The 22166-nt window shown below is 62.0% G+C and overlaps 1 protein-coding gene across 3 annotated transcripts in view; it reads left to right on the top strand.

The window, feature by feature from the left end:
* ZC3H3 (zinc finger CCCH-type containing 3) overlaps positions 1–22166 on the top strand; it is a 102244-nt gene that overhangs the window by 17439 nt on the left and 62639 nt on the right. For all 3 annotated transcript variants that reach the window (XM_065519759.1, XM_005564235.5, XM_065519758.1), the window contains exon 4: positions 17396–17549. In XM_065519759.1, the coding sequence (XP_065375831.1) occupies positions 17396–17549 (154 nt within the window). The remainder of the gene's footprint in view (positions 1–17395; positions 17550–22166) is intronic.

Here is a 22166-nt window from a genome sequence, read left to right as displayed (position 1 = left end):
TGTTGGCCCCTTCCTTGACCCACCTTTGTGTGGCTTGCCTGCTGCTAGCGTGATGGCTTGGGGGCCCGGCTCTGAGGCCGCGGCCTCATGGCCCAGCTGGGGTTTCTTTGAGGCAGACCGGCTGGCGGTGAGCTCTGGGCCCTTCAGCCAGGTGTGTCTGACCAGCGCAGTCAGGCATGAAGTACCGAGGCTGCCCTGCGCTTGCAGAGGCATGGCTCCTTGCAGAGCATGGCACATGTCAGGGGCTCTGGGAACCTTAGCCCAGACCCCCAGGGAGCTCTCCCCTAGGGCCTGGTGTCATAGACTGTTTGGTAACTGTGGACTCCGGGACTGTGTCCCCACCTGCTGGAGTTGTGGGAAGGGCTGAGAGAGAGTGAGGCTCAGAGCCCACCAGGGTCTGCTCTGTGCCGGCCATGTTGCTCCAGGGCCCATCCTAAAACAGGCTGTGGGCACCGCAGGGGCACTGTGCCCGGTGTCTCTCCCAGGCACACTTGCCCTTCCTGCCCACTGGGGGACGGGGAGGCTGCCCTGGAGAGATAGGACCACCTGGGAACACGGACTTCTGTTCCAGGACTGCGCCCTCCCCCACTGGCTAGCTCTGTCTGGGAGACTCCTGGCATCCAGGCAGTCCTCCAGGCTGCCCTGGGCGCTTGGGTGGCCTTGGGTACCCCGACATGGCCCCGTGAGGCCTGTAGTGAGGCCCCGTCCTTCACCCACCCCAGCCCATGCCAGCTCGCTCTCCGTTGTCCTGCGGCCCCGCTCTGACTCAGTTGGCCCTGGAGTGTTGCTGCGTCTCAGTGTGCTCTGGCTCCAGCAGGTTAGTGGCGGGAGGTGGCAGCTCTTCTCCCGCCAATTGCCCTCTGTGTTATCTCGGGGTGATTCAGGGGTGGGGCAGCCTGCAGAGAATGCACTCCTGGTGGCATGAAGCCTGGCGGTGGCCACTTTCCTAGAACGCAGCAGAGGGTCTGCCTGCCCAAGCTGTGTGAGGACAGGGGCCCTCACACGGATGTCCTGGAATTCTGAGCTGTGGTCTCCCACTGCCTCTGGGAGCTCACCAAGGTGGTGCTTGAGGAATGGTGACAGTTGTCCTGAGGTGGCCTCCATCTGTAGCGGGCAGTGTCTTCCAGGATGGCTGCAAACACCACCCTCCCTGAGATCACCTTGCAGACAGGGTGTCGGGAAAGCATGAGCTGCAGGGGTGTGGTGGGAGCGTTCTGAAGCTTGCTCTTGTGGGACCCCTGTCGGGCTCTGAGCCGCTGGTGCTGCAGGTGAGCTCGGTTTCATTGTGCGTCTGTCTTTGCTACAGCCCCCGGGGATGTGGAGCAAACCTGGAGGGTTGTGTGCAGTGGGAGGTGTGGGGGCCAGGTGGTGCCCACCAGAGTGCTGGTTGACGAGGGAGCGGTGGCCAACACAACCGAAAGCACCTCCTCCAGGGAGAAGAGGCCTAGTCTGGGGCACCTCTGGGCAGGGCGTGTGGCAGATTGCCCCGTCGCTAGCCCCTGTCACTAGCCCCTGCCCCTAAGGGGCCCTGGACTATCAGGATGAGGGGGCTTAGGTTCTGTGTATGTGACGGGCTAGGCTGGATGGCTCCAAGTCACCCAGGACAGGGCTCTTGCTGAAATCAGAGGGCAATGTATGTATTTTTGAGACAGAGTCTTGCTCTGTCACCAAGGCTGGAGTGCAGGGCACCATCTCACTGCAACCTCTGCCTCCCGGGCTCAAGTGATCCTCCCACCTTAGCTTTCCAAGTAGCTGGGACTACAGGTGTGCGCCACCACACCTGGCTAATTTTTGTATTTCATTCCTGGGCTTAGGTGATCTGCTTAACTCGGCCTTCCAAAGTGCTGGGATTCCAGGCGTGAGCCACTGCACTCAGCCCAATACGTTTGTGTGTGTGGTTTTTTTTTTTTTTGACGGAGTCTTAGTCTTGCTCTCTTCCCTAGGCTGGAGTGTGCAGTGGCACGATCTCAGCTCACTGCAACCTCCACCTCCTGGGTTCAAGAGATTCTCCCACCTCAGCCTCCTGAGTAGCTGGAATTACAGGCTCATGCCACCACATCCGGCTAATTTTTGTGTTTTTAGTAGAGACGGGGTTTCACCATGTTGGCCAAGCTCGTCTTGAACTCCTGACCTCAGGTAATCCTCCAGCCTCAGCCTCCCAAAGTGCTGGGATTACAGGCGTGAGCCCCTGTGCCTGGCTTCCAATACAGTTTTAATGAGGCGAAGGAAATAGGCCTGTCGTCAGGTCGGGGTGTCTTCTGTGCTGTGCGGTGCTGCGGCCCACAGGGTTGTGTGTGGCCCAGGAGCAGCATGACGTCTGCAGTGAGCAGCCAGGCTCTGCTGAGGCCACGGGTCATCAGTTCTATTTCAGAGGTAAACGGATTCCGAGGGAAGGCTGGCAGAGGACCAGGTGTCAGGGGGCTCAGCACTGGGCCACACACTTACAGGGTAACTAGCAGCAGAGGGACCCCAGAGACACACCTGGGCAGGCATACCCCTTCTAGTCTGACCCCTCCATAGAGGGCACTTTGTGGGGATCCCCTGAGCCCCCAGCAGGGAGAACTCCCGTGACAGCCATGCCCATTGATGCTGGCTCTCCTTTCAATATGGGAGCCGCCTCTGTGGCCAGAGGCTGGGGCTGCATGGGTGGGGTGGGGGGTGGAGGACAGAAAAACCCTCCCTCCTGTTCTAGCACCTCTGAAAGATGCATGGGTGCTCGAGTTACGTTCTTCCTGGGGACCCCTTCTGGGGGCCTCAGGCTCTGAGAGCCCCAGACAGGTGCACTGGTGGGGGCGGGGCTGAGTCCTGGCCTCACGGCTGTGGGGTGGTGAGAATGAGGTAAGGCGGTGTGGGGATGCTGCTTGGATGGGCTGGCCTCCCAGGAAGTCCTCCGTGCCTGTCCCACCTCCTGCCTGCCCTGGCGGGTGCCACTGGACGGTTGCAGGTGTGGCTTGTTTCTGGGCCCTTTGAAAACATAAGTAGCAGATGCCCCAGGTACAGGAGGCCCGGAGCTGCTCCAACCTGGGCTTCCTGCCCACAGCCAGTCCCCCTCCCTGCTGGGAGCTCCCCAGAGGCGGACATAGTGCTGGGGGGCAGGGCCTGCCAGTGGGGCACCAGGACTTGAGGAGCCCTAAAGGCCTGGGAGGGGGTCCCAGTGGGTGGAGGGTGGGGTCAGTACCTTCAGACTTCCGAGGCTGTGCCCACATATCACCACTTTCACGACCTGGGTCTTGGTGTGCTCCGTAGCCTCGTGACCTTGGGCCATTGCCACCACCTGTGCCTCCGCCCTGTGTCTCCAGCCTCCTTGCCTCGTCTCATTGAAGGCGTCTTGGGAGGAGCCAGGCTGCCCCTGGGGTGGCTGTGGTTTTCTTGTTGAGAACACTCTGGGCTGGGCAGGGGCTGTGGCAGAGCCGGGCTTGCCCCTCCCAGGGTCTGTTTCCCTGTCCCAGGCTAGCTGTTCGCAGTGAGAGCCCTATGGGCTGGGCGGGCTGTCTGCCTGTGTGGCTGTTAGTGTGTGTGGGAAACCTGCCGCTGTGAAGCCTGATCCCCTCTCTGGGTAGATGGGCCAGAAACCCAGCCATGGGGGGTGCTGCTGGGCAGAGATCACGGTTCCCAGCCAGCAAGGCTGGAGGATGAGGGCAGGGAGGGGGCAGTTCCTGGCCTAGCTCCTGGGCAGGGGTGGGCCCTGGTGGGTGCCATGAGCTGCCCTCAGTGGGAAATCAGATGTTCTGTCCCGTGGGGCAGAAGGACGCTGTGAGATTCAGCCCCACAGCCCTGTTAGCAGGGCGGTGCCAGCCGGCTGGGATCTGGGCACATCCCTGACCTGCACCCCAGTGCTTCCCAGCTGGTTCCCACTGTGTGGGCCTGGGAGGACAAAGCAGCACTAGGGCTGTGTGGAGGCCTGGGATGGGCAGCTGGCCATCGGCTCCACCCACCCAGGCCTTCCTGGTGGCCTGCAGCTGCCCCTCCCACCGTATGCAGGGCTGGAGTGGCCTGGGAAGGGTGCTCTTACCTCCTCCCAAGTCAGGGGAGCCTGCCCCCAACCTGCCCTCTCCCAGGAGACGTCAGTCCCCTGCCAAAGAGCTCTCAGCATCTTCTTTGTTCTGTTGAGGAGGAGACCCCACCTGCCTCTTCCTCATGGTGGCCCCTGGCCATGCATCCAGGACTGGGGCTGCCCTGCAGAGCTCTGGGCACCCCCACTGCTCTTGCCTTCTGCCAGGGCCCCTTCTTGGGCCCTGAAGAAGCCCACCCAGCTCCATTGTGCCTTCGTGTGGGAAGGAGGTGGGTAGGGCAAGCAGTACTGTTCCAGTCCTGCCAGGCCTGGGGAGCGGCCCTAGGCAGGCTATGGAGTGGTTTGTGTCTGTTGGGATGGCATGGGGCTGGCGGTCTGGCTGCAGCTCCCCTGTGGCACCGTCGGGCTCAGAGGTGCTGGGCCGTGGCTTCCCACGGGGTAGGGTACCTCTGGACTGCGGGGGTGTTCCGCGTCCCCTGCAGTGCAGCCTTTGGGCCCATGATGAGTCCTGTGCATGGGATGGAGTGGTGGCCTTGGCTGCCCTGAGGTCTGGTTAGGCTATTGTCCCCAGGTGGCCTGCTCGTGGGGCCTGCGGCTATGAAAGGTGAGGCGGGCTGTTTGCCCCATGCTGCTGTGTGGGCCACTGTGGCCCATGTGCACACACAGCATGGCATGCTTGCCTGTCCTTCCCATGGGTGCCAGTGTGAGCACACGTGCACACTGGTCAGATCTTGCCCGCCGCTTGGGGCTTGCCTCTGTGCACCCCGAGCCTCTGTTTCTGCAGCTGTGACATGGGGTGCTCAGGACTGGGGTAATGAGGCATGTGAGGCTTAGTCATTCTTAACCTTTGCGCTTTCAAGACACATAAGCTCGTCTTACCGAAAGATGAGCTCCCAACCCCGGGTCCCGCCCACTGCACCATGGTCTGGGGCCCTGAAGGCCAGGGCTGGTGCTGGCCCCAGTGGTTCTCACCCATCCTTCCCCGTGCTCTCCCTGAAGGCTGGAGCCCCAGGGCATTGGCCAGGAGTCTAGTTAGGGGGAATGGAGCTGGTCGGGGACCTGTCTGCAGCCTGCCTCCTCAGCTCCTACCCTAACCCAAATGCAGGGCCACTGCCTGCCTGGCCCTGTGCCCCACTGCCCCCGGTCAGCCGTCGCCCCACTGCCCCCGTCAGCCGTCAGCACACTCGCTGCTACCCCTCCCCTCCTCTCCTTCAGAGGATCGGTGAGTCACCTTCCTGGGGAGGCTGGCATAGTGCTCGCTGCACCCTGGCCTGGCCTTAGACCCCATAGGGTCCGTTGCTCACTGTGCACTGGGGAGGCATCGCCGGGAGGCAGGCATTGCCGCTGGGGCTGCACCCCGTGCTTGGGGATGGAGGATCCAGAAGAGAGGGGATGGGCTTCCCTCAAAGGCAATGGGCTGCCGGCCGGGCTGGTGCCACCCCAGTCAAGGCCAGGGGAGCCTCTGTCCCTTGCCCCTGTGGCCCCCGTTGGGTCGGCTGAGGGCAGCAGCCCCTTGCTGCCTTCTCAGGGTCCCCAGTTGCATGTTTGTGTGTCCCAGAGGGAGCACAAGCTGTCGAGCCGGTGTCCCTGAGACTTCGATTGTGGCTCCCACGCACCATCTCCAGCCTTGGTGGGCCTGACCCTGATGCTGTGGCTGCCAAGACCAGCCCTGGAGGAGGCCCTCAGGGCACACCTGGTGCCTGGCACCCACGACCTCCCCTCTGCGGCCTGCCCACTGTCCCATAGCCATAGGAAAGGCCAGGAGTGGCCCAGAGGAGAGCAGCATGTGGCCGGGGAGTCCTGACAGCCTGCAGTTTCTGAGTTGGACACGCGGTTTCTCTCAGGGGCTGCTGCTTTCTGTAGAGGGCGTTGCCAGGACTCTTTCCAAAGAGTCTTTCTTGGGCTGTGCTCAGAGGAAGCAGAAGAGGATTCCTGAGAGAAGGCCGTGCCACATGGCGGAGCTGGGTCCTCGTGCCGCCCGGCAGCCACTTGGCCCCAGATCTGTTCCACTGACCTTGGGATCCAACCAGGCCCAGCCATGTGAAGGTCAAGGGTGGGCTGGGAGGGAAGGGCCTGGGGCTTCCTGGGTTAGGCTGAGGCCGTTTCCAGTCTGGGCTGCCCAGTGGAATCACCGGGGTCCCCCCAAACAGGAGCCTGACTCTGCACTAGGCATCCTGGCTCTGGAGCTGCCTGCTGGCCCACAGCACCAGCCCCTCTTGCAGCACCAGGGCCATGGCGTTCATGCAGAAGGGCTGGGTGCCCTGTGGACCAGGAGACCTGAGGCTCTGCTGAGTGGCCGCCTCCAGGTCCAGTACCCTGAGACGTGGTGGCCAGGGCCTCGGGACTTGACCGTGCCTCGCTCAGAGCCTGGAGCTGCTGTCCTGGCCCGGAGCAGGTCTGTCCTCTGGGGGCTGCTCTTCCGCCCTCGAGTGTCTGGGTGCCCCCAGTAACTATGTGTGCAGGTGGGGCAGGGAGCACAGGTGGGCCTGGAGATTTGGGGAGGGAGCTCAGGTGCGGGGCAGGCGGGAGCTGGGGATCAAAGCAGAGACAAGGTGAAGAGGCGTTCTCAATCCGGTCAGAGCTCCCAGCCTTGGGAAGGGCCTGTCCCAGGTGCCTCTTATGGTGAGACGGGGAGCAGGTTGAGCTGCAGGCCTGGGGTTCTGGGCACACAGGCTCTCTCCAGGCTGGCCGGGGCTGCTGGCCGGTGGGGAGAGCTTGGGGAACATCGTTCACAAAGCACGTGCCCTAGACCCTAGTCCCCTTCTTTGTGAAGTGGGGACGGAGGCTGGGTGCACGCCTGGCGGCACACACCTGGCCTGGCCCAAGCCCAGCTGTCTTTCGCTGCAGCCTGCATACCCTGAGCCTACGCCACCTGCTTGGAGCGTGGCCTGGGGTACAGGCCCAGCTTGGTCCCGTTTCCTCCTGCTCCCCTGCACCCCTGCCCAAGGCCTGCGTTCACCATTTTTGGGTGAATGCTGCACTGTCCCCTCCAGCCGTGAAGGGCAGGGAGGCCCCCTTTCTTCCCCTGCACCTGAGGCTGGGTAGAGCTGTGGGGAAGAGGGGAGGAAGCCCCACCCTCCATAATCTATAACGACTGTCACAGAGCAAACTATTCTCATTTCATACAGGCGGGTCAGGTGCCGGCGTACGATCGATGGCTCGCGCACAATAATTACAGGAACTAGCAGCTTGTGTTGCTTGAGTGACTTTAAGAAGAGTAGGGTCTCAATCTTCCCTTTAATAGGGCTCTGACAGTCCGCGGCGGCGGCTTCGGTGGTGCTGCATCTCTGGCTGACAGTGTTGTCATTAAACACCAGGTAGTGTGGAACAACAGAGAGCACGGATCCCACACGGGGGGACAGGGCGGCTGACAGTGGTCATTTGTCATCACTGAGCTGCCCAAACTCAGACTGCACTGCGAACGGCTGCTTAGGGTGACTTATGGCCCTGTCGGGCTGCTGTTGTGATTTGATAATCCGTAAATGTTTGTCAAAGATGAATCCCCAGATCCCACGGGGCTGCAGCCCAGGGACGCGAGGCCAGGGCGTGAAAGCTTGAGGGGCCATCCTCTCATGTGGCCGGCCACGTGCTGCACCCACCTGGGGAGGTGCTGGGGCCCAGCCTCCAAGACAGTCCCGGCAGGGCTCCCAGGAGGGGCCGGATGCGCCTGCTCCTCCTCTCTCAAGACTGGAGTCCTCTGCCGCCTCTGCTGTGGGGTGAGCATGTGCATGAGAGCGAGTGTGTGTGTGTGTGTGTGTGTGTGATTGCAAAGTTTCCTTTCGTGCTGACGAGGCTTTGAGGCAAGTTTTTCTGCCAACGTGGGATTCTGGCAGGGAGGGCCTAATGGCGGCAGGGAGCAGGTCTCTGCGCTCCACCCTGCTGAGCAGCCTCAGGGCGTGGGGCCAGAGGATTTGAGGTTGCCCAGGAGGACCCCGGCAGCCCCGTGGCCCTGCTCCTGGCCACCACCACACACAGGAGCTCCTGCCCTCCGTCTGCAGCGTTTGAGGTCCTGGGAGCCATCATGCACAAGAAAAGTGAAGTGATTTATTAGACTCATAAAAATTCATACTTTGTGGTTCCAGTCATCCCACATCTGAGGCTTGTTAGAGCGCGGTCCTGGCAGCTCCCACCGCACCAGCGTGGGGGTGGGGCACTCACCAGCCGCCCCCTGCCTCGGCTGCCATTGCGGCTCATTTAGAGAAATGGACGGGCCTGAAGCACACGCAAGCACGCAAGGGGAGGGCCGGCAGCGGTGGAGGGCCCAGCCGTGTCACCAGCACACTCCCCGAACCTGCAGGGCCTGGGCTGGAACCAGCAGGGCTGGCTAGATGCCAGGGTGCTGAGTGTGGGCAACCCCTGGGGCTGGCTCCAGATGGGCAGTGAACCTGTGACAACACAGCCAGGGGTCTGCCCACATAGACGGTGGTCTGGGTGCGCAGGTGGAACGGCCAGTGTTTCCAGCCGTCTTGAGTGACGCAGGTGGAGCGCCTGTGCAGGGGCCGGTGTTTCCAGCCGTCTTGAGTGACAGATGGAGCGCCTGTGCAGGCGGAGGGGGCCGGTGTTTCCAGCCATCTTGAGTGACACAGGTGGAGCGCCTGTGCAGGGGCCAGTGTTTCCAGCTGTCTTGAGTGACACAGGTGGAGTGCCTGTGCAGGGGCCGGTGTTTCCAGCTGTCTTGAGTGACAGGTGGAGCGCCTGTGCAGGGGCCAGTGTTTCAGCTGTCTTGAGTGACAGGTGGAGCGCCTGTGCAGGGGCCGGTGTTTCCAGCTGTCTTGAGTGACACAGGTGGAGCGCCTGTGCAGGGGCCGGTGTTTCCAGCTGTCTTGAGTGACACAGGTGGAGCGCCTGTGTAGGGGCCGGTGTTTCCAGCTGTCTTGAGTGACACAGGTGGAGTGCCTGTGCAGGGGCCGGTGTTTCCAGCTGTCTTGAGTGACAGGTGGAGCGCCTGTGCAGGGGCCAGTGTTTCAGCTGTCTTGAGTGACAGGTGGAGCGCCTGTACAGGGGCTGGTGTTTCCAGCCGTCTTGAGTGACAGGTGGAGTGTCTGTACAGGGGCCGGTGTTTCCAGCCATCTTGAGTGACACAGGTGGAGTGCCTGTGCAGGGGCCGGTGTTTCAGCTGTCTTGAGTGACAGGTGGAGCGCCTGTGCAGGGGCCGGTGTTTCCAGCTGTCTTGAGTGACACAGGTGGAGTGCCTGTGCAGGGGCCGGTGTTTCAGCTGTCTTGAGTGACAGGTGGAGCACCTGTGCAGGGGCCGGTGTTTCCAGCTGTCTTGAGTGACAGGTGGAGCGCCGGTGCAGGTGGAGGGGGCTGGTGTTTCCAGGCTCCATCCCTTCCAAAGGCACCCTCAAAGGCTCCTTGGCCCAGCACCTGCCTGACCCAGCTGTGCCATCTGTGGGCATCATGGGCTGGTGTCTTCCTCTAGGCCTTGGCCACATTCCCACTGCCCTCAGCTGATGTGGCTGGCATTGTGGGTTCTGTGTGGTGGCCAGGAGGGGCAGAGGTGCCTCCCTTCTCGTGATGGGGATGTTCTGCCTGACCTGGCCAGAATCAGGCAGGAGCCCTACCTGGATCTTTCCCTCCAAACAGTGGAGGAGCCTGGGAGGCCCGTTTGTGGGGAGAGGCTGAGCCTCCCATGGTGCCCACTTTGATTCCACTTTTCCGCACAACTGCAGGGTCCCCACAGCCTACCAGTGCTGTCTGCGGGAAGCTGATGTCACGCATGACCAGCTGGGTTGTGTGCTCATCAGCACTAATCTCTGCAGCCCCTCGCTGCGCCCCAGGGGCCCTGCCGATGACCCGCCTGGCTGGCGCGATGGAGGGCTGAGGCGTTGCAGGCCGGGGAGTGTGTGTGCGCCACAGGCTGGCTCCATCCTGCCCTTCTCGGTGTCTAGGTGAGAAAAGCAGCTGGGAACTGCCCATCTGTGGTCAGGGAAGAGAAGAGCAGAGAGGCTGGGCTTCTGGATCGGGGAGCGGGGCAGGAGCCCCATGGCAGGCCTGGGCCCCAGGGACTGACCCTCATGTTTCTCAGAACCCAGCAGTAAGGACTGGTGAGTCCAGACAGTGGGTGCAGGGCATGGCAGGCTCCCTGAGCTCCCAGTGTTCACTGAGGGGTGTGTCTACAGGATGGTGGGGGCACTGGCCAGGCACAGGCCTCTTCCTGCGGGAGCAGACACCCAGGACCACAGCAGTTGCGGCGGCTGGGCCTAGCTGCACATGGGCCAGACAGGGAGGGGACTGAGAAGGGCAGAGAGAAGAAACAGACAAAAAACCAAGGAGGCTTTCCTGTCCTGCCTCGGAGAGTGGCCTTGGAGAGTGGCCTTGCAGCCCCTAACTTCACCAGGTGTCAGTAGAAATGAGGCTGTTGGTCCTGCAGATGGGTGCCCACAGGTGCACGTCCAGGCAGTGAGCCCAGCTCCTGGGTTGGGCCACATTTGAGCTGCACAGCCTGGCTCAGCACAAAACTCAAGGGCCTGAGGGGGGGAGCGAGAGCCGGGTACAGGTTTGTGGGGTGAGCAACCCGGCCCTGTCCTGGCTGCTAGCGGTGAGAACCACAGGATCGGGAATGACGAGGCCCGTGTGCTCACGCCTGTGTGCATGCCCACCGCCCACCATGTGCATGTCAGTCTCTGCGCGTGTGCTCCTGAGTGCACTTGTGTGTCCCGGCAGGATCATGCTTGCTGTGTGGTGACACCAAGTGGATGCTGGCAGGCAGGCCTTGGGTGGGCCAGTGGCTCCAGGCCAGCTCCACTGTAGATGATGCAGACACTGGGGAGACAAGGGCCCGAGCCAGGGTGGGGCCTGCAGTGGCAACCCAGGTGGGAGTGATGGGGACCCATGGCCTGAGGCTCCTGGGAGAGCAGGCAGTCTCCTGTGGACCTCATGGTGGCACTTGAGGGCCAGAGACCTCCTGTTTGACCTCACTGCCCCCTGCGCATGGTGGACCTCAGGGAAGCCGCTCCTGATGGCCCCTGGGGTCTGCCCACCCTTCCTTGGAGGCCAGAACCCATGTCACCCCCAGTGTAGCGTTGGCCTCGCCACCTTCAGGACCTAGCGCGTGGAAGGGTGGGGGGTGAGCACCAGGCTACCAAGGTGGTGACCGTGCGGCCCCAGGGGACAACTCAGACTGGGCCAAACTTCAGAAAGGGCTTGGTGGAGGGACCCTTGGTGGTCAGGCCCTGGCGAGTTTCGCTGATTTCAGCTGCTCCACAGCCCTTCACCTTGGCTGGGCCACCCTGTCCACCCCCACCAGCCTCAGCAAAGGCTATGAGGAGCTGCCAGGCCCAGGTGCCTTCCAGGAGGTGCCCCGGACTAGGCCTGGGCTGTTCAGGGAAGGGCCTCTGTGCTCGCGATGGGCAGAGCCTCCTGCCCTAGGAATAGTGAGAACTGTTACCTGAGCTGCCTTCAATGGGAGACAGTTCTGCGAACGCTACCTCTGATTGGCTGCAGTAGCAGGCGCTGTGCCCCCACCAGGCCTGGGCGTCTGCGCACCACTCAGACATACGTCACGGTCTGAAATGCAAGAGCCCGGGGCTCTCGGGAACATGGGCCACATGCTCTGTTGGAGTTTTCATGGCTGTTTCTCCAAGAGCGCGATCAGCCGCTGTCAGGGACGCTGCCTGACGGGACTCCGTGAGCCTCCAGCGTGGGGCCTGGTGCTGGGTGTTCAGCAGCCTTGGTGGGGGCGGGATCACCTGCCAGCTGCAGCAGAGGAGATGGGGCCTCTGGGCTCACCTGCCTGTCGGCTGGTCTGGAACTTGCCTGCCCCATTCCCTGGGGCGCCCCCTACTCCCTTGCCTTTGCCCCTCAGCAGTCTCCTAGCCAAGTTGGGAGGGGTGGGGGTGTGAGGGGTCTTTGAGCTGGACCTGCAGGGGTGGAAGGTGGGGCCTGCGCTTGGCAGGTGCTTCCTGAGGGCGGCATGGTACCAGAGGCTGTGGAGCCAGCTGAGGCCGCGGGTGTGAGCATGGTGCCAGCCAGGCAGGAGCACAGGGTAGGCCTGGCCCTGACTCCCAGTGCCCCCAGCTCTCCTCCCACGCTCCCCGCCCCGACTTCCTCACAGTGCCTGGGCACCCCCCGCCCAGGCTGTCCCAGCCTCTTGCAGCCCCTACTCCTCTAGTCCTGTGCCTGTGCCCTGCTCTCTCCTCTCGCAGGAACCCCGGGCTCTGCTCCTTCCAGGCAGGCTCGGCTCTCCTGGAGGGGCACTTCCCAGTGTTCCGCCCGCCACATGGACGTCCCCGCGCCACTGAGCACTCTCTGTTGTAATCACAGCTCTAATTAGGCGATTAATCGTGGGAACTCTGCTCTCTGGGAGACGTTGCCTCGTCCCTGGCGCCCTCTTGCGGCTGTGGGGCTGAAGGCGCAACCCCGAGCTCTGGGTTGGTCAGGCAGTGCGGGAGGGAGAGAGGAAGAGGCCCGGCCAGTGAGTGGGGCGGGGAGTGTGACTGGAGCTGTGTCGGGGGGGCCTCGTGAACTCAGGTTTCTGGGAACGGCACAGGACCTCCTGCCCTCTCTTTAGGCTGTGTCCTGCTTGCCTGCGGGATACTCACGGCCCTACTGGAAGGTGCCATCCCTAGTCTGTGCTGTTGCCAGGCCCCTCCTGCCTCGTGCTCAGGGCACCGGGGCCAGAGACCTGGGCTGGCACAGAGTTGGCACCACCTCAAAAACTACAACAGGACTGGAAAGACACAGAACTAGGTCACAGACACCAGGAGAAGTGGGTTTGCAGCATTTAAGCTGCCATTAGTCAGAGAAGGGCATAGGCAGTGTGGAGATGGTGAGGTGCCAGGGCAACTGTTGATAAAAAGCAGATCAGGTAATGTACAGAGAAGGTGGAATTGTCAGGAATTAGGGATGGGGGGCCTGACTGGCTGGAATGTCCACGGCCCACAGCCATCCATCACCCTGGGCAGCGCTATAGCAGCCCCGGGGGCTACACCTGGACTGGCCCCTTCCTTGCTCACTCTCCTTGCATGCAGGGTCTGGGCTGCCCCAGGCCTGTTCTGTGGGCCTGGCCCATTCTGGCTGCTCACTGCTGCCACTTCTGTCAGGAATGTGGCGTGGTGCGAGGTGTCTGTTGGGCAAGTCAACATCATCCCTTCATGGGCCCAACACCGTCCTGTCTGCTGCTGTGGGGGTGGCTATGGCCGATTCCAGCAAAATTCCATGCCAGTCTTTGGCCTCCTCCTCAACTGTCCCCACTCCCCAGCTGGGATGAAGCCTGCGGAGGCTTGGGGAAGGGGCTTCTAGAACCAGGGTACTGTCTTGGGCCGGCAGCCCGGCAGTGACAGTTTTGCTGTCTTTGCGCTGGGCCCGTCTGCACCAGGGCCCGCTCTTGTGCCTGCTGTTTCTGGAGGCCTTGGTGCTTCCATCTCTGTAGCCCACTGTGCATGAGGCCCAGGGGCTGGTGGATACTGGCCTGGGGCCAGTCAGAGTCTTTCTGGGTCTCCACCTCAGTTAATGGGCGAGGCCCTCCCTGATGGAGTTGATCCTGCTCCCATCGGCAGGCTGGGAGCTGGACAGATAGCTGGACAGCTCCCTGGGACACTCACTTTGGCCCTGGTGGGCTGGACAGTGGAGTGGTGGAGCCACCTTCTCTCCTGCTTGGCAGCCTCAGACAGTTCTTTGCACAGAGTAGTAATTCTAGTTTCATCTTTTTATTCATTAACCAGTTGTGAAATTGGCAACTCATTTTCTTCCTAGTTGTTTCCCTTTGAAGTTCCATAAAAATCTGAACTCTCCCTCAACTCCTGCTCCGCGTAAAACAGAGAAAGGCTGCAACCTCCATCTGATCAGATCAGCCATCTGTGTTGGAATTGTCCGAGGAGAGTGAGCTGGGTGGGCAGGGCCAGGCTCTGCAGGAGCAGCTCATGCCGGGGGTGGGACCAGACTCCTGGACCCCTGATGGCCGGGCCCAGCCTCAGCTGCCGCCCTCCTGACGGTGCATCGTTGGGCATGTGGTGCTTGGTACACAGGAGGGCTCTTGGGTGCCTGAGGGCTGCCCCACCTGGCCCCTGGCCCGAGGTGGTGCCGTGTGCAAGAGCTCAAACCCTGCTGATGGATGGGCTCATATCCCATTCACATATGATGCCAGCAGTTTTTTTGTAGTTTGTCTTCCATTGCGGTAGTAAAGTTTTTAATTAGGAAAGCTAATGAGATCGATTAGTCATTAGAAGTGACCTCTTGATGGCGGGCGGAGAGGGCTGTGTGTGCGGGGCTGATAACGCAGGCCGGGGCATTGCCGGCAATAAAGGCGCAAGGGGCTCGACGTGCACCGAGTGTGCCACGGGAATGCGTCACGTGGAGAAAAAAATTACAGCCCTGGGAGTCTGTAATGAAGGGAATTAAACCAACATCCTATCTAAATAACATGATTATCTACACAAACCCCAGCCAGCCAGGAGGGATGGGCGCCTGGGCCTGTGTCCTCAGGGAGGAGGGAAGAGGCCTGTTTCTACCTGGGTCCTGCTTGGCCACAGAGCAGCGTCCTACAGCCTCCCAAGCCTTGCCACCTGCCCACGCCGTCGCCGCACACCCTGGGGAACCGGGCCGGGGAGGGACGCTTCCTTCCCGCAGCCCTGACTTTCTGGGTCTGTGTGCCCTTGCTCCTGCCAGCCGCTGGGGGCCCAGCTCAGAATTCATCTGCCACTACCCCTCTGTTCGGCTGTGCCCTGCCCGTCCTGGGTTGTCATGAGCTTGTCCGAGCTGCCCATCTGGGAATGACAGGGACTGCCCGTGGTCTGCAGGGCCAGGCTGTGGGGGACACGACCCTGCTGTGGGGGTGGGTTGCAGGCTAGAGCTCAGCTTGGCCCCACACTGGCTGCCACCTTCCCACTGTGAGCCCCTCGAAGTGCCCCCACTCTGCTAGTGACTGTGGGAGAGGGGTCTGTCTAGGTGACACGTGCAGAACATACCTGCCCAGCCTGAGGAGGTTGTGACAAGAGGTTGGGGCCGCGTTATGACCGTGTGGTTTTCAGGAGGGGACGTAACATGCAGTAAGGCAGAGAAGCCTGACCTGACTGCTGCTAGCACCGCGTGGGAGCGTGATCACGGTGCCGCCGCCTGCCAGGCCCTGCCTGCCCCAAGCTGCCCCTCCTGGGCAGAAGTGTTCCAGAGTGCAGAGTCTGGTCCTGTGTGCAGTGGGGGCTGGGACTTCCTAGAGGACTTGGCATGTGCTGGACCTGGGAGGGAGGGCGAGCTGTGGTCCCCAAGGTTAGAGGTGATTTTAGCCAAAGGGATGCTGTGCACTTGGCGATGGGGATGGAACTGGGCCAGATCTGGGGGCTCCTGCGCTCAGAATTTGGGGAAAGAGGTTGATGAGGGGAACACAAACCCCCAGGGCCCGAGTGTGGCCCAGTGTCCCTCCTGCCTTGCTTGGCCCCACCTGGCCTCTGAGCAGGACTGCACCCTAGTTTTGTCGCACTGTGGCTCCAAGGGGGCCAGCATTGCCCCAGGCTCTACGTCCCAGAGCAGCAGGCATTGGGCGGCCTGGGAGGCTTGTGGGAAGCCGTGGTGGGAAGCAGGCTGCAGGCTGGCAAGTGGGTCACCTGGGCACTCTGGGGTTGGGGGTGGGCAGGTGGCAACCCCGAGCCCTGGCCCCACAGCTGGTGGTGCTCCAGTGGGTGCCCTGACTGCCCAGGTGCCGAGGCTGGCCCCCAGCTTGGCCCAGGTGGGGCAGGAGCAGCTGGGCAGCCCATTGCTCTCCTCAGGCAGAAGCAGGGAGCCTGCAGCAGGGCTGGAAGGTGGGGAGGTCACCTCAGGGTAATTGATAACTTAAGGACTTCTTATGTTCTCCAGCGCTTAGTTGAAACAAGCTATTATTGATTTTTTTGCTGGTCTCTCCTTGCTTGTAAGACCTTGAAAATTCAATTGGCAGACTCTCTGATGTGGACTCGGGGGGGCTCTTGGGAAGGCTTTGATGCCGTGTTGGGGCCAAGTGTTCCTGAGTTGCTCCCGTGCAGGCTGACAGGTGCCTTGGTAGAGGCTGCAGCTTGGATGGTGCTGGGGAAACGCCAGAGGGAGGGGCTCTTTGCCGACATCTGGACAGGGCAGTGCGGGCAGGAGAGTGAGCTAGCCTGTGGAGAGATGGGCCAGAAGCGAGGCCTCCAGGAGGGACCCTGGCTGCTCAAGGTCCATTGTGTTTAGGGCTCTGGAAAAGAATTGGGGAAATGGTAACAGTTACTGGTCCTTTCCAAGGAGCAGGGTGCCTCGAGGGCTATTTGGCTGTGGGGGCCAAGAGGGTGTGTTCTGGGGCTTGGGGGCAGTCAGGGGTCCGCGGCACAGGGGAAGCTGGGCACTGACTGGAAGGAGGTGAGGTCCCCTGGGCTGGGCTGGGCGGGGGCCTCCTGTGGGTGACCCTGAGTGGGGTGGAGGGGGGCAGGAGCCTCCTGTGGGCAACACTGAGTGGGGTGGATGGGGGTGGGGGCCTCTTGTGGGCGACCCTCAGTGGGGTGGAGGGGGCGGGGTCCTCCTGTGGGCGACCCTGAGTGGGGTGGAGGGGGGCAGGAGCCTCCTGTGGGCGACCCTGAGTGGGGTGGAGGGGGGCGGGGGCCTCTTGCAGCAGCCCCTGAGCCTTGGGCTTCGAGGGGAGCTGTTGGGAGGGCGGGCCTGCACCCACTGTTGGGTTAGCTTTAATGATCGGGGCAGCCAGAGCTGTACACGGCGACCTGGGCAGCCAGAGCTGTACATGATGCAAGTTAGGCGATTAGATGCAACGCTCAAAGCTGTGGGTAAATTGCCAGCTATCAAGTGGAAGGGAATTCGGACAATAGATTCCTGTAAATTGCATGAAATGTTCAGCAGGAAAAAAGCTATTGTGTCTATCACCCTGCGAAATGTTATGAAAACAATGATTAAGTACATAAATCTGTCTGGGCACGGAGGTGAGGAGGTGCCGCTTGAGGAGGTAAGTGCTCCAGCACCCCTCCCATGTGCAGGGCACAGGCCAGGAGCCTCTCAACCCCCACCTCTGGCCTGGGTGAGGTGGCCCATCTGCCTGCCTCACTGCCCTGCTGCGAGTCAGTCAGCCACCTCTAGTCCGCCTGGTGCGGACACTGTCTAGGGGACTCCAAGGCATCCCCAGCTGCCAGGCCCCTGGCTTCTCCTGGTTTTCCTGTGGGCCTTCCATTGCTTCTCCAGATGGCTAGAGGGTATGAGGGGCTGGTGCCCACCTCTCCTAGAGGCTGCACTGGCTAGCTCCTGAAGCGTCGGCTGCCAGGCACCCTGGGGATATGTGTGCCACATGGGCTGAGTGTTTTATCCACGGGGTGATGGAGAGTCTTCAAGCTCTGGCGGAGGCGGTGGGCAGAGCTGGCGCTGTGGGCAGCCTCTCTGACCCTGCCCTTGCCGGCCTTCCCTGACCCACGTCTGTGCCCTGGGCTTTCTCCGCAGCATCCAGCCTGCGTGCCGTGCAGACGCCACCCACCAGCAAGGTGATCAAGACCCGCTACCGCATTGTCAAGAAGACGCCGGCCTCGCCTCTCAGCGCCCCGCCCTTCCCCCTGTCTCTGCCCTCGTGGCGGGCCCGGCGGCTCTCACTGTCCAGGTAGGAAGGCCCCTGGGCTCCTGCAGGCATGGGGACTGGGCTGTCGGGCCCTGCCCTGAGGGCTGCAGGGTAGAACCCGAGGGCGGGAGGAGCTGAGCGCATCCCAGAACTGCTTGGCATTTGGCTCGTTGGCTGGGACCAGCCTGATTTTTCTGTGTCTTTAGCAATTTCTGCACCAAATAGGAGGCCAGCCTGTGAATACCACATACACATGAAGACGGACGGACACACACGCACACATGCCCTGCTGTTCTCAGCAAGCCTGTTAGCTGGTGAGGGCTCTGTGCCATGGAAGCTTCCGCTGCCCGGACAGTCAGGGCCCACGCCATGTGCTGTCTGAGCATCTCTCAGGGAGTAGCTTCCGGTGGGAGAGGCTGGGCCTTCAGCGGCCTGTCTGGAAGCTGTCAATGTATGATTGTCAAGGTGGTGATGTGAGCTCCTCCTTGCCCTGCTGCTGGCTGCCTGCCTGTGGTCTGGCCCCCACTCGCACTCTGACCTTGATGCAGGCTGGGAGGGCGGCTCCGTCAGCGGGGAACGGCTTTTGCCTTCCTGGGGCCCCCACCCCAGGAGGCTTTGCCACCTGCTCAGTGGAGGTTGCTCAGTCTCTGGGCCTCAGGAGGCCTGGCCCTAGGGGGTTGGCCCCTTCCTTTGCTGTGGTGGTGGTGCCCTATCTCCAGGATCGGGAGAGGGTGATAGCCCTGGCGGGAAGCAGACAGTGGCAGACCCCTCCGTCTGTCTTCTGACCTCCCTGCGGGAGCCTGCTCCTGGGGGAGTGGCATGGGCCAGAGATGGTGGGCAGGGCCTCGGGGCGAGCAGCCATAGTCCAGGGAACGGCCACCCGCCATACCGTAGCTGTCTGGCGGTTCCCTGCTGCCAGCCAGAGGTTTCCAGGCCTGAGGCTAACTCCAGGGGATCCACCCACCAGTATGGGCAGCCCTATCCAGCTCTGGGGCCCTGTGGCAGGTCAGCCAGCTGGCGAGCCCACCAGGCGGTGTCCTGCTGCCTCCCGTATCACCCGGCCACACTCAGCTTGGCCCTGCTGCTGACTTTTCTGGAGGCAATAGCTGGAGTATATTTTAAATTAATTTTACTGCACTTTTTGTAATATTTTTGTTTTAAATAGATTTATAAGCATCTCGGGGGCTATTTCTACAAATTTATGAAGATAATTTTTATTCTCTCGATAAGGTTAAATTTACACCTGCTATTTCCATATTAATTCACATTGCTAAGTGGATCTAATTTTCTTCCGTTCTTCTATCTGGTGAGCATGGCCTTTCCTAATGCAATTTCCCCCACACTAAATCACTGTGATCGGGAGTCATGATCGAGCTAAATTAACTTAAATTAATTTACTTAATAAGAGCCCCAGATCATCGGGAATGAGGTTCAGATTTATGGATTCTCCGCTCCTGCTCCCCGTCCTGTGGTCGTCGTCAGCCCGACGTCGAGGGTCCATCTCTCCTGGGGGTGCGGCTGGGGGCTGAGTGATGATTTTCCTCAAGGTGGACCCAGCAGGGCCTCTCCTTCAGGATTCTGAAGGCTGAGAAGGCCTCCGGTTTGGGTCCAGCTGGTCTGGGTCCTGTAGCTGGGCCTGCTCAGGAGGCCCTGACGGTGTTGTTGCACAGAAACGGGTGCCCGGGCCCTGGGGCTGAGGAGGCCGGGAGGAGGAGGAGGTGGCAGCCGGCCCAGCACCCAGGGCCTCCTGTCGGTGCCGTGTAGCTGAGAACAGCGGGTCAGCTGAGAGGCTCCCTGCAAGCTCCCTGTTCTTCCAAAGCGAAGCCTGGCCAGCTCCCCTGCAGGGAGCGGCCGTTACTCTCTGAGTGCCCTGGTGTAGGGGCTGGACCACAGGCATGGGTGGGTAGGAGGTGGAGTAGACCCCGCCTTTGATGGATCAAGATCCCCAGCACCAGGAGCCCGAATTCAGCCCACCCCTGGAGGCCCTGGCTGTGGTTGGTGGCCATGGGCTCCAGGCCTCAGTGTCTTCTCTACGTGTGAAGGCCAGGCTGAGCCCACCCCAGGGTGCACATGTGGTTAAGGAGGTGTGTGAGGGGCCCTCCCCGCTTTCCTGACCACCTCACCCTAGTCCTGTTCCACCCCTTGCCAGGCGTCTGGGACCGTTCGGGGCCTGAGCCCTGGGCTTGTGGGGGTGGGGGTGGGGTGGGGAGGGTGTTGAGCTGAGGGGCACGAGTCTTAGGAAACCTTGGGAAGAATGGCCACCAGCAGGCTGGGCCTTCCTTGCCCGGGGTCACCTGCATCCCAGCATGGCTGCCTGGCCTGCTGTTGGCTGTACACATGCCTGGGCTCCGGGTTGTTGAGGCAGAAAGGGCCTGTCTGGGCCAGCAGCTGGTCTGGCCTGGCCCATGCGCCATCTCCCGTGCTCCATCAGAGCCAGGGCTGCCTGCATGTGACTGAACCCTCAGCCCTCCCTGGGCAGGCCCAGGCCACCATGGACTAAGGGCTGCATGGAGAGGAGGAAGGCAGGCTGTCCTGCCAGTTGGCTGGCTGGAGCCTGAGACCAGGGCTCTCCTTGGACCCCAGCTCCGTCACCCATCCCTGGAGGGGCTGGCGGGCAGGCCCCAGCAGTCCTGGAAGCCACGGTGGTCACAGTTGGCAGGGGCTGGTGGACACGTGGGAGGGGAGGGAGGCAGGGTGGCTAGCTGCTGAGGGTTAGCGCTGGTGTGGTGGTGTGGGATGCCCCCGGCCGACCCCTCACTGTGATTGGAGATCTGGTCGCCCTGAGAGGAAGTCATGTGTATACGTGAGGCCTCTGCCCCTCAGCGCCTCGGCATCTTTCTCTGTTGTTGAAGCAGACCCGCGAGTTCCGAGCACGGAGCCGGGCCTGTTCTCCATGAAGCCCCCAGATCCTGGGAGATGGACGGGGCCAACAGCGCGCGCTGCTCTGGGAGGAGAGGGAACTGCTGGCAGAGACCCTGCAAAGGGACAGCAGCGGGGAGCACAGCGAGGCCCAGGGGGCTCTGAGTGTTGAGAGAAGGCCCTGGGATGTGTGTGAAGTCCAGGCTGACCCCGCCCCAGGATGTACACGAAGATCCCAGGGCTGCTGCTGGGAGTGACTGAGCATCCTGGGCAGGGTGTGGTTGGGGGCAGCACAGTGCAGTGCGAACCTGACATCCTGTCCCTGCCTGCTTGTGCCATGGGAAATGGGTAGGGTCTCTAGGTCCTGTCCCCTGAGCTGGAACCCCAAAGATGGAGGAGGGGGGCAGGACCTCTGCCACCCCTGTCCTGAGAGGAATGGGACTGGGCCCTGCCCAAGGTGGGGACAAGAAGCAGTAACACAGGCTTCCACAGTGAAGCTTGCACAGCTCTGCTGCTGCTAACAGCCCTCACCTTGTCCTGTCTCTGTCCCTGTCTCTGGGACCTCACCTCCCCTCTTTTCCCCTCCCCTCAGCTGTGATGCTCATAGTGGGGACTGCACCGCCCTGAGGAGGCACCAGAGGGGGCCCCTCTTCTGGCCATGAGCCCCCAGGACCCCTCTGCAGCTCCTCTCAGCTTTCGGTTGGAGAGCCCCAGGCCCTGAGCTACTGGCCCTAGCTCTGCCCTGGGCAGTGGGGAGGGCTCAGTGTGATTAGGCCTGTTCCCTCCTCTGGGAAGCTCTAGAAACTCCCCTTCCCTGTAGCCCGAGGGAGGGAGGGTGGGCAAGTGGGTGCCTGGCCTGAGCCTAGGCCTCTGCCCTGTCCCAGGGGGTGATTTGGCACACGTACCTTCTCTCTCCCTCTCCTAATTTAAGTAGAAAGTTACCGTCGGCCTGATGGTCATGTTGGGCCCATGTGGACAGCATCGGGGCCCCTGATGGCTGGGTTTGTAATAGGGGCCGGGGCCTCCCTGTCAGCGGCTTTCTCTGGGCCTGGACATGGAGGAGGCCGTGGGGAGACGGCTGGGTGCTGGAGGAGGCGGTGGTGGGGAGACGGCTGGGTGCTGGAGGAGGCGGTGGTGGGGAGACGGCTGGGTGCTGGAGGAGGCGGTGGTGGGGAGACGGCTGGGTGCTGGAGGAGGCGGTGGTGGGGAGACGGCTGGGTGCTGGAGGAGGCGGTGGTGGGGAGACGGCTGGGTGCTGGAGGAGGTGGTGGTGGGGAGACGGCTGGGTGCTGGAGGGGGCGGTAGGGAGCCGGCTGGGTCCTGGAGGAGGCGATGGGAAGATGGCTGGGTGCTGGAGGAGGCGGTGGGGAGCCAACTGGGTGCTGGAGGAGGTGGTGGGGAGATGGCTGGGTGCTGGCTGGTGGCCTCCGGTTTGTGACCGGCCAGTGCTCATCGTCAGACAGAAGGCAGAGGCTGCTGGGCAGCAGCTCCTGGGGCTTCTGCGTGCTGCCAGCCAGGTCTCTGAGGATGGACACACCATTGAGGCATGCTCCAGACATCATACGTAGAGACTGGAGTGGGGCAGAGGGTGGGAGGAGAAAAGGAGCAGTGCCTGTGTGCCACGAGCAGGACGGGACTCCTGCCTCAAGGGGTGGCATCCACGGTGCCACCTCTGCTCCCATCAGAGGCCGCATTGCCCTTGCCTCCAAATGCCCGGCCATGTGGCTGCTTGGGGCGGGGCAACAGCTGACGGGGTCATGCTGGCGGTGTGCTGGCCATGTGCCATCTCTCCCCAGAAGC

This window comes from Macaca fascicularis, chromosome 8 (assembly GCF_037993035.2).
Source record: "Macaca fascicularis isolate 582-1 chromosome 8, T2T-MFA8v1.1".
NCBI classification, from domain to species: domain Eukaryota; kingdom Metazoa; phylum Chordata; class Mammalia; order Primates; family Cercopithecidae; genus Macaca; species Macaca fascicularis.
The sequence above is the reverse complement of the archived record's forward strand: the minus strand, read 5'-3'. Positions and strand labels throughout refer to the sequence as shown.